Consider the following 18,953-nt stretch of genomic DNA (forward strand, 5'->3'; position numbering starts at 1 on the left):
CCAAGGACACAGGCGCTGCTCTCAGGTGGAGGTGTGACCAGAGGGGCCCAGATGTGTTCCTGTAGAAGGAGACGTATGAGCAACAAGTCTCACCAGACAGACTTGGCCACTTTCTGTCTCCACCACTAACCAGGATTTTGGGGATGGAAAGAAATTTTTTATTGAGATCTAAAAATTTTATTATGAAATAACAAAAATAATGCATTAGAGTAATTTTTAAAAAAAATACATAAAGGTATAAAAAAGTGAAAGGTCCTCCCTTCCTGCCCACCCTTAGTCCTTCTGCTCAGAAATGCCCACTTTTGAGCATTTTACGACGTTCAGCTCTTCCCTCTGTACTTTAAAAAAGTTGTTTTTTTTTTTTAAAGATTTTATTTATTTATTTATTTGACAGAGAGAGACACAGCGAGAGAGGGAACACAAGCAGGGGGAGTGGGAGAGGGAGAAGCAGGCTTCCCGCGGAGGAGGGAGCCCGATGTGGGGCTCGATCCCAGGACCCTGGGATCATGACCTGAGCTGAAGGCAGACGCTTAACGACTGAGCCACCCAGGCGCCCCTAAAAAAGATTTTTTGTTTATCAACCTTAACTATTGTATCTTGAGGAACTAGTGTTCTCTGAGGCTGTTCTCTCTCTTATCCCCTGCCCTTCTCAGTTCTTGTGAGTGATGTTTTTACTTCTAGTTCTTTTGTTGGTTATTTTGATTACTTCATTTTAAAAAATAACACAGATCTATATTAAAAATTCAAACTGTACAGAGGGTATGTGGCGAAACTAGGTCACCTTGAGAAGGGAAGATTTGGAAGCTACCCCAGCAGCTGCCATCTATAAAGTGAGGGCAATCAGTGTGAAGCTAACCCAAGCGGGGTTGAAGTGGGACACTGTTGAGTCATGGGGAGGACATTAGGGCGGCAGGACGGAGCACGCAGGGGAAGCAGGAACTTGAACTAGGGTGAGGCCATCGGGTATAGCAGGTGAGAAGAGGTTGCAGAATCAGGGGCTTTCCAGCTATGCCGGGAATGTGGGCTCTGGGGTTGGAGCCCCCCCGGGCACAGTACCGGCTGTGATGCTTACTGCTTGGGACCTCTTGGCGTCCTGGTGTCTTTTCTCCGAGTCAAGTGATGACGCTCTCCCCATGGCAGTCGTGACTATTAAGTGAAAGCAGGTAATTAGAGCCCCCAACACAGCGACTCTTACGTGGTAGAGACACCCGGCAATGTTTATGGTGAGAGAGAATTGGAAGGATTGGGGACGAATGTGGTGAAAATGTGATGCGATACACACTGTGTCTGAACAGGAATCCGCCCCCCCCCCGCCGCCCCCGGGTGCTCTGCTGCCCACTCCGCGTCCCGGGGACCCTGTCATGAGCTGCTCCCGAGCAGGTGCATCATCGGGTCACACACTCTTCTAAGACACATTTGTCATAGTTGTGGGGTGGTGGCCCAGTTGTTTAACGTGACACTGAAGCACGATTATATTCCTCACCATGCCCCTGTCAGGTGGCCCTTGAGGCCCCTCCCCCAAGGTCCAATTCCTCCAAGAAAGCTGTCTTCAGGGCTGTGCCCTGGGGGGCACATCCCATTTTCCTCACTTAGAGCTAGTGGTTTGGGAAGGGGGAGAGGTCAGGCTTCTTGTGATGCACACCGATGTCCTAGGTTTTCAGGGAGCCTCGTGGTTTCCAGAGAACAAGACCCCCGCTCACCCGTGTCCTCCTTACCACACCTTCCCAAGGACGTGCACACATTTGTTCATGTTCCAAGAACTGTACATCCTCAGAAACAACACCACCCCACATCAGCTTTCATTTTATACTTTTCAGAGAACTTTTTTGTATATTATTTCATTTATTTAGTTTTTAAAGATTTTATTTATTTATTTGCAAGAGAGAGAGAGCATGCGTGAGAGGAGGGAGAGGGACAAACAGACTCCGCACTGAGCGCAGAGCGCAACGCAGGGCTCGATCTTATGACCCTGAGATAATGACCTGAGCTGAAACCAAGAGTCCGACGCTTAACCAACTGAGCCACCCAGAAACTCCTATTTCATTTATATTATCATCACGACTCCCTGAGGCAATATAGAAGACACCATTAATTAAGTCCATTTTAAAGATGAGGAAACAGGCCCAAAGACACCCAGACACTTTCTCAGAGCCCCAGCTCAAGTTCTGCATTCATCCAGAAACTGTTTCCAGATGTCTCTTTTGTGCCCAGCTCTGTGCTAATTCCTGGGGACACTGTTATGAGCTACAAGGAGATAGTCCCTGTTCTCCCGGAGCTTCTAGTCTAGCACATTAAACACACACATGAAAAAGCGACGGACTTACACTTGTGCTGGGTGCTGTGAAGGAAAGCAGCAGGGGGACTGACTGGGGGAGCAAAGAGCAGCCTGAGGAGGAGGGGCTTCAGCTTCGAATCCAGTTTCACATCCTGTGCCATTCAAGCCGGGCACTTGCCTGCCATGGAGCTTGGCTATTTAAATTGGGGGTGGGGGGGCAAGAATCCCGCAAGAGTACCCTGGGCATCAGCGAGCTGCCTTACCTTGTGCTAGGTGATGGTTGGATATCTTAGTGGGACCATGACATGTCAGGACAGTTCTTTGGGCCAGGGAGTCATTTACCACCTGGTGGGTCACCAGAGTCTTTGTCTTAGTGGCTCTCCCCTTCTGTCTCGTCTTGAGCATCTCTCTTAAAGCTGTCCTTCCAGGTGAGAAAGATGGTCCAGCCATACAGAGAAGACCCTTCTGTGGTCAGAGTTTACAAGTCGTCTGACTCCTCAGTGGGAGCCTCTAAAGATGCTCTCGAGGTCCTTAGCCCTTTGTCCAAAGCCACGTAATTCCAGGTGTCTTTAGAGCCAAGGACTTTACGATGACATCCCTGTCGGGGTTTTTTCTTTCCTCATAGGTACGTGTCCGATTTCACCAGTACTCTCCAGTCAATACGGAAGAAGTGCAAGCTCGATGATATTCCTCCCAACTCACTCTTTCAAGAAGATTGGACAGCTTTTCAGAACTCCATCAGGTAAAAATGAGGGCTGTAACTTAAATGTGTGCCCCATGTTGTAAGCAGAAACATGCATCATATAATATGTAAAAATGATAAATGTGTTTGTAAGGGGTTCTTTTTTTTTTTTCCTCACTGCCTTTTTTTTTTTTTTAAAGCAAAAACTCTAAAGTCTAAAAACAAGCCAATTAAAAACAACAACAACAATAGCAACCCAGAAAGACCCCCTCACTGCTAAAGCATTTTAAAGTCTGTATGCACTCTTCATGTCCTTTGGTGACTTACATTTTTTTTATATTTGGTTTGAGATTTTTTTCCCCTTAGCCTATAATTTTTCAGGCCTAAAATAACTTAGAGCTTATATTTTAGAAAATACACAGCTGATTGGATCCTATTTTTATTACTTTTTTTAATTTTTAAATTTTTTAAAGTTTTTTTTTTTAATATTTTATTTATTTATTGGAGAGAGACAGAGATAGTGAGAGAGAGCTTGAGCAGGAAGGAGGGGGAGAAGCAGACACCCCGCAGAGCAGGGAGCCCAACGTGGGGCTTGATCCCAGGACCCTGGGATCAGGACCTGAGCCGAAGGCAGACACTTAACCAGCTGAGCCACCCAGGCACCCCTAGTTTTTTGTTTTTTTGTTTTTTTAAGTTATCTATACACTCAACATGGGTCTCAAACCCACAGGCCCAGGGTTAAGAGTCACACGTTCCACTGACTGAGCCAGCCAGGGACCCCAGATCCCGTTTTTAGATCTAAGCACAATACCACTAAGTGGTAAGGCAACATTATCTGGCCTGAAAAGGACCATCTTAGAGTTCCATAACAGAGATTGAGGTGACCCTCCCAAGTGTGGTTGACGGCCAGATCTTGGGGGTAGCCCCTGTGACCTGTGGGCCAATAGATAGACCCCTGCTGCCCTAAGCCCTGAGCCCTGGTAAGAATGTGATCAGCAGTGGCCTGAGAAGGTTTGGCCCTTGAAAAGTCCAGCCAGAAAGTGCAGACTGCTGGCCTGTAGCCAGATCTGACCTAGGGACTTGATCACATCATTTACAAAATTTTGGGTTAGTTGTCAACATTTATAAACCAGATTTAACATAATCTAGATTTGTAACATCACCTAAACATTGGAAGCCCTAGAAGCAGTGGGTTCACATCGTCTTCCCGGGGCTGGTCGCTGAAGTCCCTGCCAGACTGGTGGTAGGTTCTCTTGTGCCACTGTTTGTTCTCCTACTACCGTGTGGGGTAGCCGCTGTACTCTTAGGCTGAGATAAAAAGCAACCCAGAATTTCTTTTCCTTAAAACCATTCTTCATGGTTGTACATTCTGAAGAGGGATGTTGCCCTTCACCCACTTGCCTGACCCCTGGTCTAGGTCGTGTGTGCAGGGTGCCCACGACACTTGGAGTTCTTAGTGTGGTGGTCCACGCCAGAGCATATCCAGACCCTCTGAGAGCTGTCTTTTTTTTTTGTAAGGATTTTATTTATTCATTTTTAGAGAGAGAGTGAGAGAGCAAGGGAAGGGGCAGAGGGGGAGGGAGAAGCAGACTCCACGCTGAGCATGGAGTCTGACTCCAGGCTCGATCCCACGACCCGGAGATCATGACTTGAACCGAAATCAGGAGTCAGACGCCCAATCAACTGAGCCACCCAGGCGCCCCTGAAAGCTGTCTTTAATCAGAGCAGATCCAGCACCTCCGAGGGCCATTTGGATAATTTCCTCATGGGCTCTGATCTGGACGTTTTTTTTTTTTTTTGGATGAAATTTAGTGTTCTAGATGCTAACTATATCCTCTGTCATCTGTGGTGGCTTGGTGTACCAGAAAATATTATGTACAAGGTTATTCTGTTGCACCGAGGCAAGTGAAAAGTGGAATATTTCATTTTCTCATAAACCTTTCTTATGATGGAATGCCCAGATACCCTGGTGATGGATAGGCACTTTTAGAGAAGTTAAAAATTAACTAGACTTAAGATGTTTTTAATCCTTGGATTTGTCCTGACATTTATAGTTTAGTGTTGAAGGCCTCAGTCGCTGGAGTTTGAGGCCTAGCATAAAATTACTTGAAAATTAAAGGATTATTAAATACAGGTATGAAGGTCATTCAGGCTTATCTCTGAGAAGCCAAGTGGATTACTCTTCCTCTGCCTTTCATGGGATCAGAGAGAGATACTTATATATAAAAACAGTTTTCTTTGTCTTGCAAATAGCAGACATCTAACAAATACTAAGTAATGAATTTTGGTTTAAATTTTAATTTAAATTTTTAACCCCCTTCATCTATTTCACCAGTCCCTCTACACACCTCCCCCTGGCAATCATCAGTTGGTTTTCTGAGGTTAAGGATCTGTTTGTCTCTTTTGTTTTGCTTTGTTTCTTAAATTCTACATATGAATGAAATCATATGGTATTTGTCTTTCTCTGACTTATTTCACTTAGAATAATACCTTTAGGTCCATTCATGGGGTCGCAAATGGCAAGATTTCATTCTTTTTTTTTTTTTTAAAGATTTTATTTATTTATTTATTTATCTGACAGAGAGAAAGACAGCGAGAGAGGGAACACAAGCAGGGGGAGTGGGAGAGGGAGAATCAGGCTTCCCGCTGAGCAGGGAGCACGATGCAGGGCTCGATCCCAGGACCCTGAGATCATGACCTGAGCCGAAGGCAGACGCTTAATGACTGAGCCAGTCAGGCGCCCCAAGATTTCATTCTTTTTTATGGCTGAAAAATAGTCCATTGTATATATACCACATACTCTATCCGTTTGTTTATGGATGGACATTTGGGTTGCTTCTATATCTTGGCTATTGTAAATAACATTGCAATCCACATAGGGGTGGGTATATCTTTTGAATTAGTGTTTTTGTTTTCTTTGGATAAATACCCAGTAGTGACATTACTGGAGCATATGGTAATTCTGTTTTTAATTTTTTGAGGAAGCTTCGTACTGTTTTCCACAGTGGCTGCACCAGTTTGCATTCCCACCAACAGTGCACGAGGGTTCCCTTTTCTCCACATCCTCACCAACTTAGTCTGTCTTTCTTTTTTTTTCTTTCTTTCTTTCCTTTCTTTCTTTCTTTTTCTTTCTTTCTTTCTTCCTTCCTTCCTTCCTTCCTTCCTTCCTTCCTTCCTTCCTTCCTTCCTTCCTTCTTTCCTTCCTTCCTTCCTTCCTTCCTTCCTTCTTTCTTTGGGGGAGAGAGAGAGAATGAGCATGAGTGTGGGAAGGGGCAGAAGGAGAGGGAGAGAGAGAATCTTAAGCAGGCTCCACACTCAGCCCAGAGCCCAATGCGGGGCTCAATCTCACAACCCTGAGATCATGACCTGAGCCGAAATCAAGAGTTGGATGCTTAACTGACCGAGCCACCCAGGAGCCCCCATGCTTATTATTTCTTTTATTTTTGATTGTAGCCATTCTGACAGGTGTGAGGTGATATCTCCTTGTGGTTTTGATTTGTATTTCCCTGATGATGAGTGATGTTTAACATCTTTTCATGTGTCGACCATTTGTCTGTCTTTGGAAAAATGTCTGCTAAGTCCTCTGCTCATTTTTTATTTGGATTATTTCTGGGTTTTTTTGGTGTTGAGTTGTATATGTTCTTTATATATTCTGGATGTTAACCCCTCATTGGATATATCATTTGCAAATATCTGCTCCCATTCAGTAGATTGCCTTTTTGTCTTGTTGATGGTTTCCTTCGCAAAAAGTAAAAGCTTTTTATTTTGGTGGTATAGCCCCAATAGTTTAATTTCACTTTTGTTTCCCTTGCCTGAGGAGACATATTTAGAAAAATGTATTTATGACCGATGTCAAAGAAATACTGCCTGTATTTTCTCCTGCAAGTTTTATGATTTCAGGTCTCACATTTAAGCTTTAATCCATTTTGAGTTTATTTTTTGTATGGTATGAGGAAGTGGTCCGGTTTCATTGTTTTGCATGTGGCTGTCCCATTTTCCCAACACCATTTGTTGAAGAGGTTTATTTATTCTGTCTTTTACCCATTGTATATTCTTGCGTCCTTTGTCGTAGATTAATTGACCATATATGTGTGGGTTTATTTCTGAGCTCTCTACTCTGTTCTGTCGATCAGTCGCTGTTATTGTGCCAGTACCATACTGTTTTGATTACTCCAATATATCTTGAAATCTGGGATTGCGATCCCCCCAGCTTTGTTCATCTTTCTCAGGATTGCTTTGGTTATTTTCAGGGTCTTTTGTGGTTCCATACAAATTTTAAGATTATTTGTTACAGTTTTATGAAAAATGCTGTTGGTATTTTGATAAGGATTGCATTAAATCTGTAGATTGCTTTGGGTAGTGTGGACATTTTAACAATGTTGGTTCCTCCAACCATGAGCATAGAACATCTTTCCATTTGTATCATTTTCAGTTCCTTTCATCAGTGTTTTATAGTTTTCAGAGTACAGGTCTTTCCGTCTCTTTGGTTAGGTTTATTCCTGGGTGTTTTATTATTTTTGGTGCAATTGTAAATGGGATTGTTTTCTTAATTTCCCTTTCTGCTTCTTCATTATTAGTGTAAAAAATGCAACAGATTTCTGTACATTGATATTGTATCCTGTGACTTTATTGAATTCATCGATCAGTTCTAGTGGTTTTTTGGTGGAGTCTTAGGGTTTTCTCTGTATTGTATCGTGTTGTCTGCACATAGTGAAAGGTTTACCTTTTCCTTACCAGTTTGGATGCCTTCTATTTCTTTTTGTTGTCAGATTGCTGTGGCTAGGACTTCCAGTGCTATGTTGAATAAAAGTGGTGAGAGTAGTCCTCCTTGTCTTTATCCTTAGGGGAAAAGCTCTCAGTGTTTCGCCATTGAGGATGATATTAGCTGTGGGTTTTTCATATATGGCCTTTATTATGTTGAGATATGTTCCCTTTAAACCTACTTTGTTGAGAGTTTTTGTCATGAATGGATGTTGTACTTTGTCAAATGCTTTTTCTGCATCTGTTGAGATGATTGTATGATTTTTATCCCTTCACTTGTTGATGTGATGTATCAGGTTGACTGATTTGCAAATATTGAACCACTGTTGCATCCCTGGAATAGATCCCACTTGATTGTGGTGAATGATTTTTTTTTTTTTTTAAAGATTTTATTTATTTATTTGACAGAGAGAGACACAGCCAGAGAGGGAATACAAGCAGGGGGAGTGGGAGAGGGATGAAGCAGGCTTCCCGCTGAGCAGGGAGCCCGATGCGGGGCTCGATCCCAGGACCTGGAATCATGACCTGAGCCGAAGGCAGACGCTTAACGACTGAGCCACCCAGGCGCCCCTGTGGTGAATGATTTTTTAAATGTATTGTTGGTTTCTAAATTTTATTTTATTTTTTAAAAGTTTTTAAATTTAAGTAATCTCTACACCCCATGTGGGGCTCAAGCTCACGACCCCGAGATCAAGAGTCACATGCTCTTCTGACTGAGCCAGCCAGGTGCCCTGGTTTTTAATTTTAGATATGAAGTATTTCCAACCCATTTTCTTAAGGACAGAGCCCCAAAGCACTTCAGTATGTGGGAAATGTAAGATTATCTGAGACCTGTGGGACAGAACTGTGATTCCCAGCAGAGAGGTCTGTGACTTGAGGATGTTAGAAGGGAGTCGCGTTTACCTTCTCCATGAATTACTGATTAGTGAGACATGTCAGGTAGACTGTCCGATGGTTAACCGCTTCTCCAGAACCCAGCACCCCCGAAAGGAGTGAATAGTTAGAATGTTTATGAATGAGACAATGTTTGTTTGTCCTGTAAATGTCAACATTCCAGACACTTGAACTTGATGTGCTTTTTGTTTTGTTTAGGATAATAACCACCTGTGGCGAGCTCTTGCGGCAATGTGGGGACTTCGAGCAGCAACTAGCAAACAGGTAGGCCAGAGTTGTGGGCGAGTCCCTGGGATCCTGGCCGGGGAAGAACCTGACAGAGCGCACAGCACAGCAATGACAACACACAGTCAGTCTGAAGTCACACGGCTGGAGGACTGTCTGTACCTAGACACAAAGTGTCATTACTGTCATCATTAAACATTTACTGAGCACCTAGAAAGGGCAAGGCTCTGAGCTACTTGGCAGTGGTCACAAAGTTTTCGTTAGATACGGAAGTTGCAGCCCAAATGAGGAGACAGTACGTGTTGTCTCCAAATTATAAATGGGCTGGGTTCCCACTCCTTGTTTGTATGTTAATTATTGGGGCTCTGTGTGTCTCCATACAAACAGCACTATAGGTGGTGGTGAAGGCCTCTGGGGCAGCCCACAGAATCAGGGTACACCCAGCCAGCCTCCCGGGGTCTGCTTACAAGGGCAGTGTGTGTCCAAGGAGGATTTCCGGGATCAGCCCTAGGAAAAGTTTCTTCCCCTCCTTTCTCTGTTCTCATACCTGCCAGGGCTTTCCATTGCCCTGAAGTCATCCCGTTCAGGCTGGTTTTCCCCTCAAAGGGCTCCAGCCTCCCAAATTTCCTTCCTTCCTTTTACAAACACCTAAATCTCTCATTCCCTTGGGACCCCTGATTTCTGTGTTCTCCAGGAGTTGGGGGAAGACGTCTGTTTTGTATGGTAGTCTGAGGGCCTAGCAGCAGCCCCATCACCTTTTTTTTTTTTTTTAAAGATTTTTATTTATTCATTCAAGACAGAGAGAGAGAGAGAGAGAGAGCACGAGCAGGGGGAGAGGCAGAGGGAGAAGCAGGCTCCCCGCTAAGCCAGGAGCTGGACATTGGGCTCGATCCCAGGACCCTGGGATCATGACCGGAGCCGAAGGCAGATGCTTAACCATCTGAGCCACCCAGGCGCCCCCGTCACCTCTTTCTCGGATAATTCCTTATTGTCCTGAAGTAATCTGGGCGGGAGGGAATTTCTGGTGGTGGCCCACTGTGCAGCGAAAGCTGGAGGGGGTGGGAGGGGCGGTGTGGGGTGGGCTGTTCGTGGCAACACAGCCCCCTGGTGGGAGCTGGGGATGAGTGGCCGAGCAGCGGGGTCAGCACTCCGAGGCAGCTGTTTCTCCTTCTCGCCACTTTCTGTCTCTTGCATTTCCAAGCCCACGGACTGTCAAGTTCATGACCTCCCACAGTGGTTCTGGTCCTGGGCAGTGTTTCACCACGGGGTAGAACAGGTAGCTGCTGCTGTACGGAACTCCCGAGCAGCCCAGCACAGAAATGATGTGACTTCCTGGACCGAATAGAACCCAACACCACGGATATGTAGTGGAGTGTGTGTAAATAATATAAACGCCGTGACCATTAACCCCCCCCGCACACACGCATGCCAACCTGCGCACACGCACACACAGTGAGGGGAGCCTGTGGTGGAGGGTGAATGGGCCTGAGTTTTCAGAGGGCTCCTGGGAAGAGCTGAAAGTGTAACATTTATGTATTTAAAAGAAGGGCATACAGCTTCTTATTTTCTTAATTTCAGTAGTAATTATAGCCTGGCAAAAATGAAAACAGTTCACGAGTATACAAAATAAAAACGGAAACCACTCACCCTCAAAATTCTCTTTAGAAGAAACATTATTAACATCTGCCCCCACCCGTAATATTTATTGAGCTTATATTAAGGACTTCACAGGAATTGAGTCATTGATCCTCCCAGCGGCCAAAGAGGTAGGTACTGTTCATCCGCATTTTTACAGACAAAGGGACATTGCGGCATGGAGTCTGGCACAGGTAGTAACTTAAGTAAAAGAAATGATCTGTGGAAATAGCTGCGTCTGAGGTCACGGAACCATGAGGCAGTGATTTGAACCTGGACATCAGCTGAGCCGTCCAGAGTGTGTCAGCCCTGCACTGCCCACACTGTCCTTCTCACAAATTAGCGTCCCACCCTGGACCTGGGTTTCTCTGCGTGTGTGCAGCAGACGTCTTTCCATATCAGGATGTACAGGTTTTCCCTAATCTCTTAATGACTGTGATTATTACATTCTAAAAGGAGAAGAAGGATCTCGTTAGGAAGCTGAACAGGTTGTGGTGGATACAGGATGAGCCTCTCCATCTGCATTTTGCAGCCCAGAGAAGCTGAAAGTCTGACCCGAGCTTTGGCTTGAGATGAGAACCAACTGGGCGTACCCAAGGGAGTCTCTTTAAGAGGTGACATCATTCTGGAAGCGCTGATCCTGGAAAGGGAAAAGAGAGACGGTCACCATCTGTGTTCCCATTCGGGAGGCCACGGGTGTGGCATCTGCCTATAAAGCTTATCTTATCTGCCTGTCAATCTCCCCTCAGTCTCCCCTGCAGAACCCAGACTTGGCCCAAGGACCACACCCCCCCCCCCCCCAAAGGTGGCAAAGGCAATAGCTCAGAACACTCCGGATTACTTCAGCGACATGAGTGACATTGGCTTTGGGGCTCTTAAGATCACCTCCTTGCAGAAAGGGATCGTTTTGTGACTGGTGGGCTGAGTGCCACTGGAGGGCTTTCTGGTGCACTGGGCAGGTCGGGTGAGATACAGGGAGATAGGCGTGGCCCCTCTATACTCTCACAGCACCCATCACTGATTTTTGGCACAGTGGTGTGGCACAGGATAAGGTCTTAGTGAGACAATTCAGTGGGAAAATCAGGTTTGGGGGATCCAATATAAATTTACAAGTTTCCATGGCTTATAAAGAACTGGGTAGCCCTCCATGAAAGGAGATGAGTTGAGGAAGCAGATGGAAGTGTGACATCAGTTCCTCCCTCCTCTGTGCGTACTTACTGCTGTCTCCCCGCACAGCCGTTAGCGCGTTGGTGCAGGTTGGACTCCCCCATTAATCTCTGAGCTTCTTGAGGGTGAGGACTGTTTAATTATCTGCCATCCCCAAGACCTGCTTACAGTCCATTCCAGCGAAGAGAAGATGTTTCTTTGTGAGTGAGAAGAAATAGTGTTCATTTAAAAAAAAAATTTTTTTTTTTAATTTACTTGACAGAGAGAGCACAAGTAGGCAGAGTGGCAGGCAGAGGGAGAGGGAGAAGCAGGCTCCCCGCTGAACAGGGAGCCCGATGCGGGGCTTGATCCCAGGACCCTGGGATCATTACCTGAGCCGAAGGCAGGTGCTTAACTGACTGAGCCACCCAGGCGACCCAAGTGTTCATTTCAGTAAGGTTTCGTTCACAGTACTAGAAAACACACATCCTAGGAGTTCTGAGTCTGATGATTAGTTCATCTAATGGTATCTGTCTGAATGAAGAGGAGGCTGGGAGGAAAAGATACTGTTCTTTCCTTAGGGTTGGAACTGTATTTATTCCGACTTTTTTTTTTTTTTTAGATTTGGTTCTTATTTTATTTTAAAGATTTTATTTCTTTGAGAGAGAGAGAGCACGAGCAGGGGGGAGAGGGAGAAGCTCAATCCCAGACATGGGGCTTGATCCCAGGACCCTGAGATCATGACCTGAGCCGAAGGCAGACGCTTAACCAGCTGAGCCACCCAGGTGCCCTGGTTTCTTATTTTAGAGCACACTATTCTGACATTTTAAACAGTAATCTTTAATACTTAAAACATTTCTGACATACCTATTTTTCTTCAGTGCGGATGGCAGACTGGTGCCAGTCTCCCCCTAGCTGACCGAGTGGAGACACATATGGCCGTGACCTGCCAGGGGGAGTTGATTTCCCAGAGGGCAGCTCCCAACTTCCTGCTCGCAAACCCAGGGTCACCCGCTGTGGGCCAGGCCCTGTGCTCGGTGCTAGGAATTCAGAGGGGAAGAGCACCCTGTTTGGTCCTCACAAATAGTGAAGACTTGGGAGTAAGGGTGGTGGCAGGAACAGGCCACAGTTTGGCAGACAAAAGACCCAGCCGAAGTCACCTGGAGGCGTAAGCACCAGGGAGAACCATAACTTAGTGGCAGAGGCGCTGGTTCCTGAGGCCCCACCGTTTGTTTGCAGGTACACGCATTCCTTGACAGGTTCACTGGGCTTGTTTTTTTAAAAAGTGAGTTCAGCCTAAAAGCTGCCAGGTCCAAGGCGATTCTTTTTCATGAGAAGTTATGGTCAAGGAGGGGTCAGGGATGTAATAGAATGTCTGTCCTCCTGGTTGCCTATGTTCATATGGTTCTGTGCACGTTCAAGTGTGTACGCTGGACGGTCAAGCTGGGCTCAGGGAAAACAGCGGAGGACTTGCAGCACCCATCAGGGAAGGCTGTCCTTGTTGGGGAGAGAAGATTCAAGCCCTAGACATTGGTCGTCACCTAGAATCTCCTCCAGGCACTTCTCCTCCTCAGAGAAATGGGACAGTGCTTGCTTCTCTCAGTAGATCTCTCTGTGGCACCTAAACCACAAAAGTAAACCTTATGGGGCGGGTGAATGCGAAGCCCACACTGGCCCAGTTGTATGATGTGACAGTGAGTCCTGTGGCCAGAGGCGTGCTTCGAGCTGCTGCCCCCGCTCTCCCAGGGCCAGCTCTGCGGCCACCGTGTCTGTGCCGCTGTGGCTGAGGTGCTGGTGGCTCCCCTTGGCTCCGTTCCACACAGTGATGCTCTCAGAGACAGGAAGGGCCTCACGGAAAATGCACAGTATCCCAGATAGTAGTCAACTGATGACTGCCCCGCGTAGGCGGTCTGTCGTGTTCGGAAGGTGGCAGATGCTGGTGGACCAAGTGTCAAATAGGAACTAGAAACACCTGGTGTCTCTCTTGCACCCGAGGTCCAACTGGTTCCTCAGTGACGAAGGATGTCTTCCTTTTCTTAGAAAGCGGACCCGCAATCAGTCTGCCTCGTAAGGATATCCTGGGATTTAGGAAGGAGCAAACTGCTCCCAGAGGAAAGTTCTGTACAAATAGCTCGGGGCCTAATGGTCATCCCTTTCATTTCAGGATTTTATCGACAGCCGGCAAGTACCTCTCTGACTCCTACAGCCCTCGGAGCCTGGCCGGGTTTCAGGATAGCATCTTGACAGACAAGAAGAGCTCTGCCAAGAACCCATGGCAAGAATATAATTATCTCCAGAAAGAGAACCCTGCTGAATATGCCAGTTTAATGGAAATACTATATACCCTCAAGGTATGAGACCAGACTGATGGCATTCTTGTCACCCTTTCCCCGATCCAGGCTCTTCGGCTCTGAGTGTGGGCCGCAGTCTGCAGTGCACCCCACGGCCTTTTCTCGGTCTCATTTATGTTGCGTTTTAAGGAGCTGATAAACTAAACTGGGTGGGAACAAATGGACATACAGGAGTAGGCATTGGAGAAGTGGAGCTTTATTACTGACAAAAGGCAGTAGAGCCTGTGTGGAGAGCATGACTTTACATGTGTGGCCACATGGGCTTGCTGTATGTCCCTCCAGAGTCAGATTTGCCAGCAGGATGGCTGGAGCTGGGTAGCCCCTGGCCCCAGTGCAGGGATAGGCCCCGGTTACTGAATGGCAGAGAAGGGACCAGAATGTGGACCGCCCAATAGTGGGCAGAACCACAAAGGAGGCCCCCAACTCTGCCATGGAAATTGATCCTCCTCATGGCAGCAGGAGGACCTGAGGATAAGTGTTCCCTTCTGGCTGTCCCTTTAGCTTAAGCTCTTAGGATGCCTATCACAGTGCTGCCCTTGACTTTGAGATTTGTGCCCCTTGGGGGATCTAGGGATGGAAGAACCTCCCAACACATTGAGTGAACCACACGGCAACCCTCGAATGGCCCCAGGATCCTAAGAAGGCTGTAGCATCCTTTCCAGAACCATCCCCCCACCTGTCTTGGTGATAGGCAGAGGAGGCATTGCCGTTCCCTTGGCACCAAATGCAATCTCAGGGTGTCCTGATGGGCCTCAAGCTCTGGGGGTGACTGCACCGTGAGCCTCTGGCCGTGTCTGAGGCTTCATCATTGCCCTCACATGGTCTCCCCATCGCTGTGCACTTTGGCCTGCCAGTTGGCTGCATTGGAGCTTGACAAACGCTTCTTAAAACAGTTGTGCAGGTTCATTCATCCATGCTTCCGTGATTAGGTTAAAGCAACTCTGTTTATCTTTATTGCTGATCTGGTTTAGTTTGTTGCAATCATTTCATTTATAATAGCAAAACTAAGGTTACATTTTCCATCTCTGTATTTTCTCAGGCTGTTTAGAATTCCTTGGGACTCATACAGGTAGTGCGTAGTCTGCTGCACAGCCAAGTGTAACTGAGCTGACCTCACTGGGAATCGGGCTCCCGTCCCTCACTCTTGTTTATACCTGACACTTCTGATCATTTTCTCCCTCTGCCTCTATCCCTGAGGGACAGTCATCAGTTAATTTTTCCTAAACGGCCAGTCCATGAGCTTGTGTTAGCAGTTGCGTCAGAATTACATGAAAAAGTGAGTTAAAAACATTGCTCCCTGGGCTCCAGGACCCTGCTGGACTCGGATTCAGTGGCTCCGAGGTGGGGCGTGTGCACCTGTAATCCGGCATGTTCCGCAGGGGGTGCCAGGGCACAGCCGGCCTTGGGAACCGTGACTGTATGGACCCACCCCCTCACTGTCTTCCTCTCAAGCGCTTTTCAAAATGTTGAACTAGCTGATAACCTTGGTTAGAACCAGGCGCTCACAGCCTTTTGCATTTTTTCGTCTTAGGAAAAAGGGTCAAGTAATCACAACCTGCTGTCTGCGTCTCGTACGGCCCTGACTCGGCTTAATCAGCAGGCCCACCAGCTGGCTTTCGATTCCGTTTTCCTGCGCATCAAACAGCAGCTGCTACTCGTTTCCAAGATGGATGTGAGTTTCCCGCGACCGCAGACCTACCCCTGGGTGCTGCCTCCTTCCCCGGGCACTTTTGAGTATTGGGCACCGCCCCCTGCCCTGGCCCCCCAACCCCCAGGAGCTTTAGGAGGAAGCACTCTAACTCTCCTGGCTAAAAGTCTCACTGTACATACTCACTGTTCCCTTGCAACTCACTGCTTAGCAAGAATTTCTTATCTTAATTGGAGTCACCGTGATGCCTTATTTTCATCTTGCTTCCTGGGATTATTATTATTGCTTGATTAACTTTCACCATTCGGAGCAGTGTAGCTGTGCCCTCTCAGGGAGAAGTGAGGGAGATTATGTGCCACTGGATAGGCTGGGGCAGGTCAGAGGGGCTAATTGTCTGGGGAGATTGCATTCTTTTCATAAGCATTGGTTCTGGAACTTCACCCAGGAGAGTGCCTTACCAGATCTGACCTGGTGATTTTGACGGGGGTTTAAGGGGTTCTGCTGTTTTCTGTCCTTGATGCCTTTTTTCTTTTTTCTTTTTTTTTTTTTTTAAGATTTTATTTATTTATTTGTGAGAGAGAGAATGAGAGACAGAGAGCGTGAGAGGGAGGAGGGTCAGAGGGAGAAGCAGACTCCCTGCTGAGCAGGGAGCCTGATGTGGGACTCGATCCCGGGACTCCAGGATCATGACCTGAGCCGAAGGCAGTCGCTTAACCAACTGAGCCACCCAGGCGCCCTTGATGCCTTTTTTCTATGGCTATTCCCGGAGCACCTCCCTTCCCTCACCTTGCACCCTTTTCTGCTTGTCCTGACTCCTTTCAAGGGATTACCCATCAGTCGCTTCTCTACCTGCTCTGACTTCCGTGGCTCTGATCTCTTCACTGCCATTTAGATTTCTGGGATAGGATTTTGAGAAAGATCCAGTTATGGGTCTTTAATAACCAGGAGATCCTTTTAGGAGGCAACAAGAACCCTTTAGGCATGATTACAAGTTCTTTGCTTCCTGCTGCCTTCTGGAAAGCATACAAGACCAGGGCTCAAGGGCCACTCACTTCTTCACTGTATGACCTGGGTGGAGTCTGTGGATCTCTCTGGATCTCAGAACCCCCATCCATGAAACAATGGGGTTGGACTACATGATTTCAAAGTTCTTTCTACCCCTGAAATTCCATGATTTTCATTCTTTATGATTTTCCCGCAGAATGCCATGGGATCCACCGCAGTCAGATTCTGTGTTTCTGGTGGGGGGGGGCAGTGGAAGAGGGGGTTGAGACTGGAGGAGAGCCGCCCCTGTCACAGCGTGGCAAAAGGGATATCCCTGGCATGGTCCCGTCGGATCAGCTTCCCACGTAAGCCTCATCTCATTAGATGGGGACACACTGATTCTGACCATGCATCTGTATGAGGATTACATGACATTTCGAAGATGATAGAACTTAGCTGCCACAGAGTAAGATGCTTAATGAGTGCTCATTTTTAAAGAGGAATGACAGTTTTTTAAAGTAAAAATTGCACATACTCATTTTCAGAAATTCAGGCAGTACAGGACAGTACGATGAAAACAGCAGTAACTCCCTTCAGAATCCCACAACGTAGAAATCCGCGCGCACACGTGGTGCTCATCCCCCAGACACCTCTTCCTGCCCACGTCGGAGGCTGGATGGGCACCAATGGGTAGATAGATCCGTAGAGGAAATGGAACTGGACTACACGTGCTGTTTTTTTAAAAGCCAAAATGTACACAATATAACATTTATTTGAACTTGAGTAGAAGAGGGAGAAAGGAAGTGAAATGAAAGGAATCGTGGAACCTGAGATAATAGGTTCTCCCCCTCAAAGGGATCAGCGCCCAGAAGATCTCTCCAAAGTTGCACAAAAAGGATTATGAAAACCGTTAAGAGGCCAGGGTCATTGTTTTTGGTTAGTCACCCTTCTGTTTTCCGTAGCTGCTGGTACTGCTGGAGCTGTTCTGAAAGATGAGGGGATTAGCATTCTTTATACTTCCCGTCCCCAACCCCCAGAGCTGGTTGCTTTATTTTTCTTAGAGCTTAAAAAAAATTTTTTTTAACTTCATCCAGTCATTTTATTGCTAGTAGTAATGTCATTGTAGTTGTTTAGAAATGATTTCATGTGTATTGTAGGATAAAACAAGTGATTCATGGGAATGTTAAGAACCAGGATCTTTTTTTTCTTTTTTTTTTTTTAAGATTTTATTTATTTATTTGAGAGAGAGAATGAGAGAGAGCACATGAGGGGGGGAGGGTCAGAGGGAGAAGCAGACTCCCCGCCGAGCAGGGAGCCTGATGCGGGACCCGATCCAGGGATTCCAGGATCATGACCTGAGCCGAAGGCAGTTGCTTAACCAACTGAGCCACCCAGGCGCCCTTTTTTTTTTTCTTTTACCTCTTTTTTAGGCCAGTATAATTAACATACAGTGTTATGTGAGTGTCAGATGTACAATACAGGGATTTAACAACTGTGTCCCCGACTCAGTGCTCCTCACGAAAAGTGTGCTCTTGATCCCCGTCACCTGTGTCACCCATCCCCGCACCCCAGATCCTAACATCTTGACCTTCTGTTCTGGAAGCTCAGCTCTTCCCACTGCTCACCCACCACCTCACTCTGTGGTTGGGCTCTTGGTTGCTTGAATCTTGCCTCCTCAGGCTGTGCTGCAACACCCCACGAGGCCCTGGGAATGGAGACAGGCAGCTCAGAGATTAGGAGGAGCTCTCCCAGAGTTGCCAGGAGGAAAGCACACAACACAAAGGCAAACACTTTGGCCCTAAGGATTTGAAAATTAAACCCTGGTCATTCAGTGTTTGCTTTTAATGTTTGCCAGTAAATTGTATTACCCTTTCACATTTGAAGAATATAAACCAACACTATATTCCATTTCAGAATCAATTGTTGACGTTTGCCCACATCATCTGGTGACAGATGGGAGAGAAAAGCCCATATGAAGGAACTTTTCAATAAATTTTGAACAATTAAAAAATACCCTGCAGCATTTCCCAGTCGCCCTACTTGCAGAGCACCTCCCTAGTTCGTCCCCTGTCCACCCGCCCTTCTTGAAACCCCCTTCCACTGTGGCTGCTCTCCCTATCCGCCCTCTGCCTGGCCACTCTCCTGCCTCCCCATGGAGCCTTCCCCGGGGCCGCCGGCCTGCAGTGCTTGTCCCCTGCGTGTGCTTGGGGGACATGGCTCTTTCCCTGCAGCCCAGCCCTGAGGTGTCGCTCCCGTCCTCACGGGCTCCGTCCCTCTTCCACCCCTCTGCCTCCCCGGCCTTCTCGTCTCTGCCCCCTCACCACAGCTCTCTTTGATAATGACTTCACCACC

General features: G+C 46.9%; 1 protein-coding gene across 2 annotated transcripts in view; it reads left to right on the forward strand.

Moving 5' to 3' along the window:
- Positions 1-18,953, forward strand: part of COG7 (component of oligomeric golgi complex 7) — a 73,503-nt gene that overhangs the window by 39,666 nt on the left and 14,884 nt on the right. For both annotated transcript variants that reach the window (XM_078074693.1, XM_078074692.1), the window contains exons 10-13: positions 2,901-3,017; positions 8,811-8,876; positions 13,783-13,969; positions 15,501-15,641. In XM_078074693.1, coding sequence (XP_077930819.1) covers positions 2,901-3,017; positions 8,811-8,876; positions 13,783-13,969; positions 15,501-15,641 — 511 coding nt within the window. The remainder of the gene's footprint in view (positions 1-2,900; positions 3,018-8,810; positions 8,877-13,782; positions 13,970-15,500; positions 15,642-18,953) is intronic.

The sequence above is a fragment of the Halichoerus grypus genome, chromosome 6 (genome assembly GCF_964656455.1).
Source record: "Halichoerus grypus chromosome 6, mHalGry1.hap1.1, whole genome shotgun sequence".
Taxonomy (NCBI): domain Eukaryota; kingdom Metazoa; phylum Chordata; class Mammalia; order Carnivora; family Phocidae; genus Halichoerus; species Halichoerus grypus.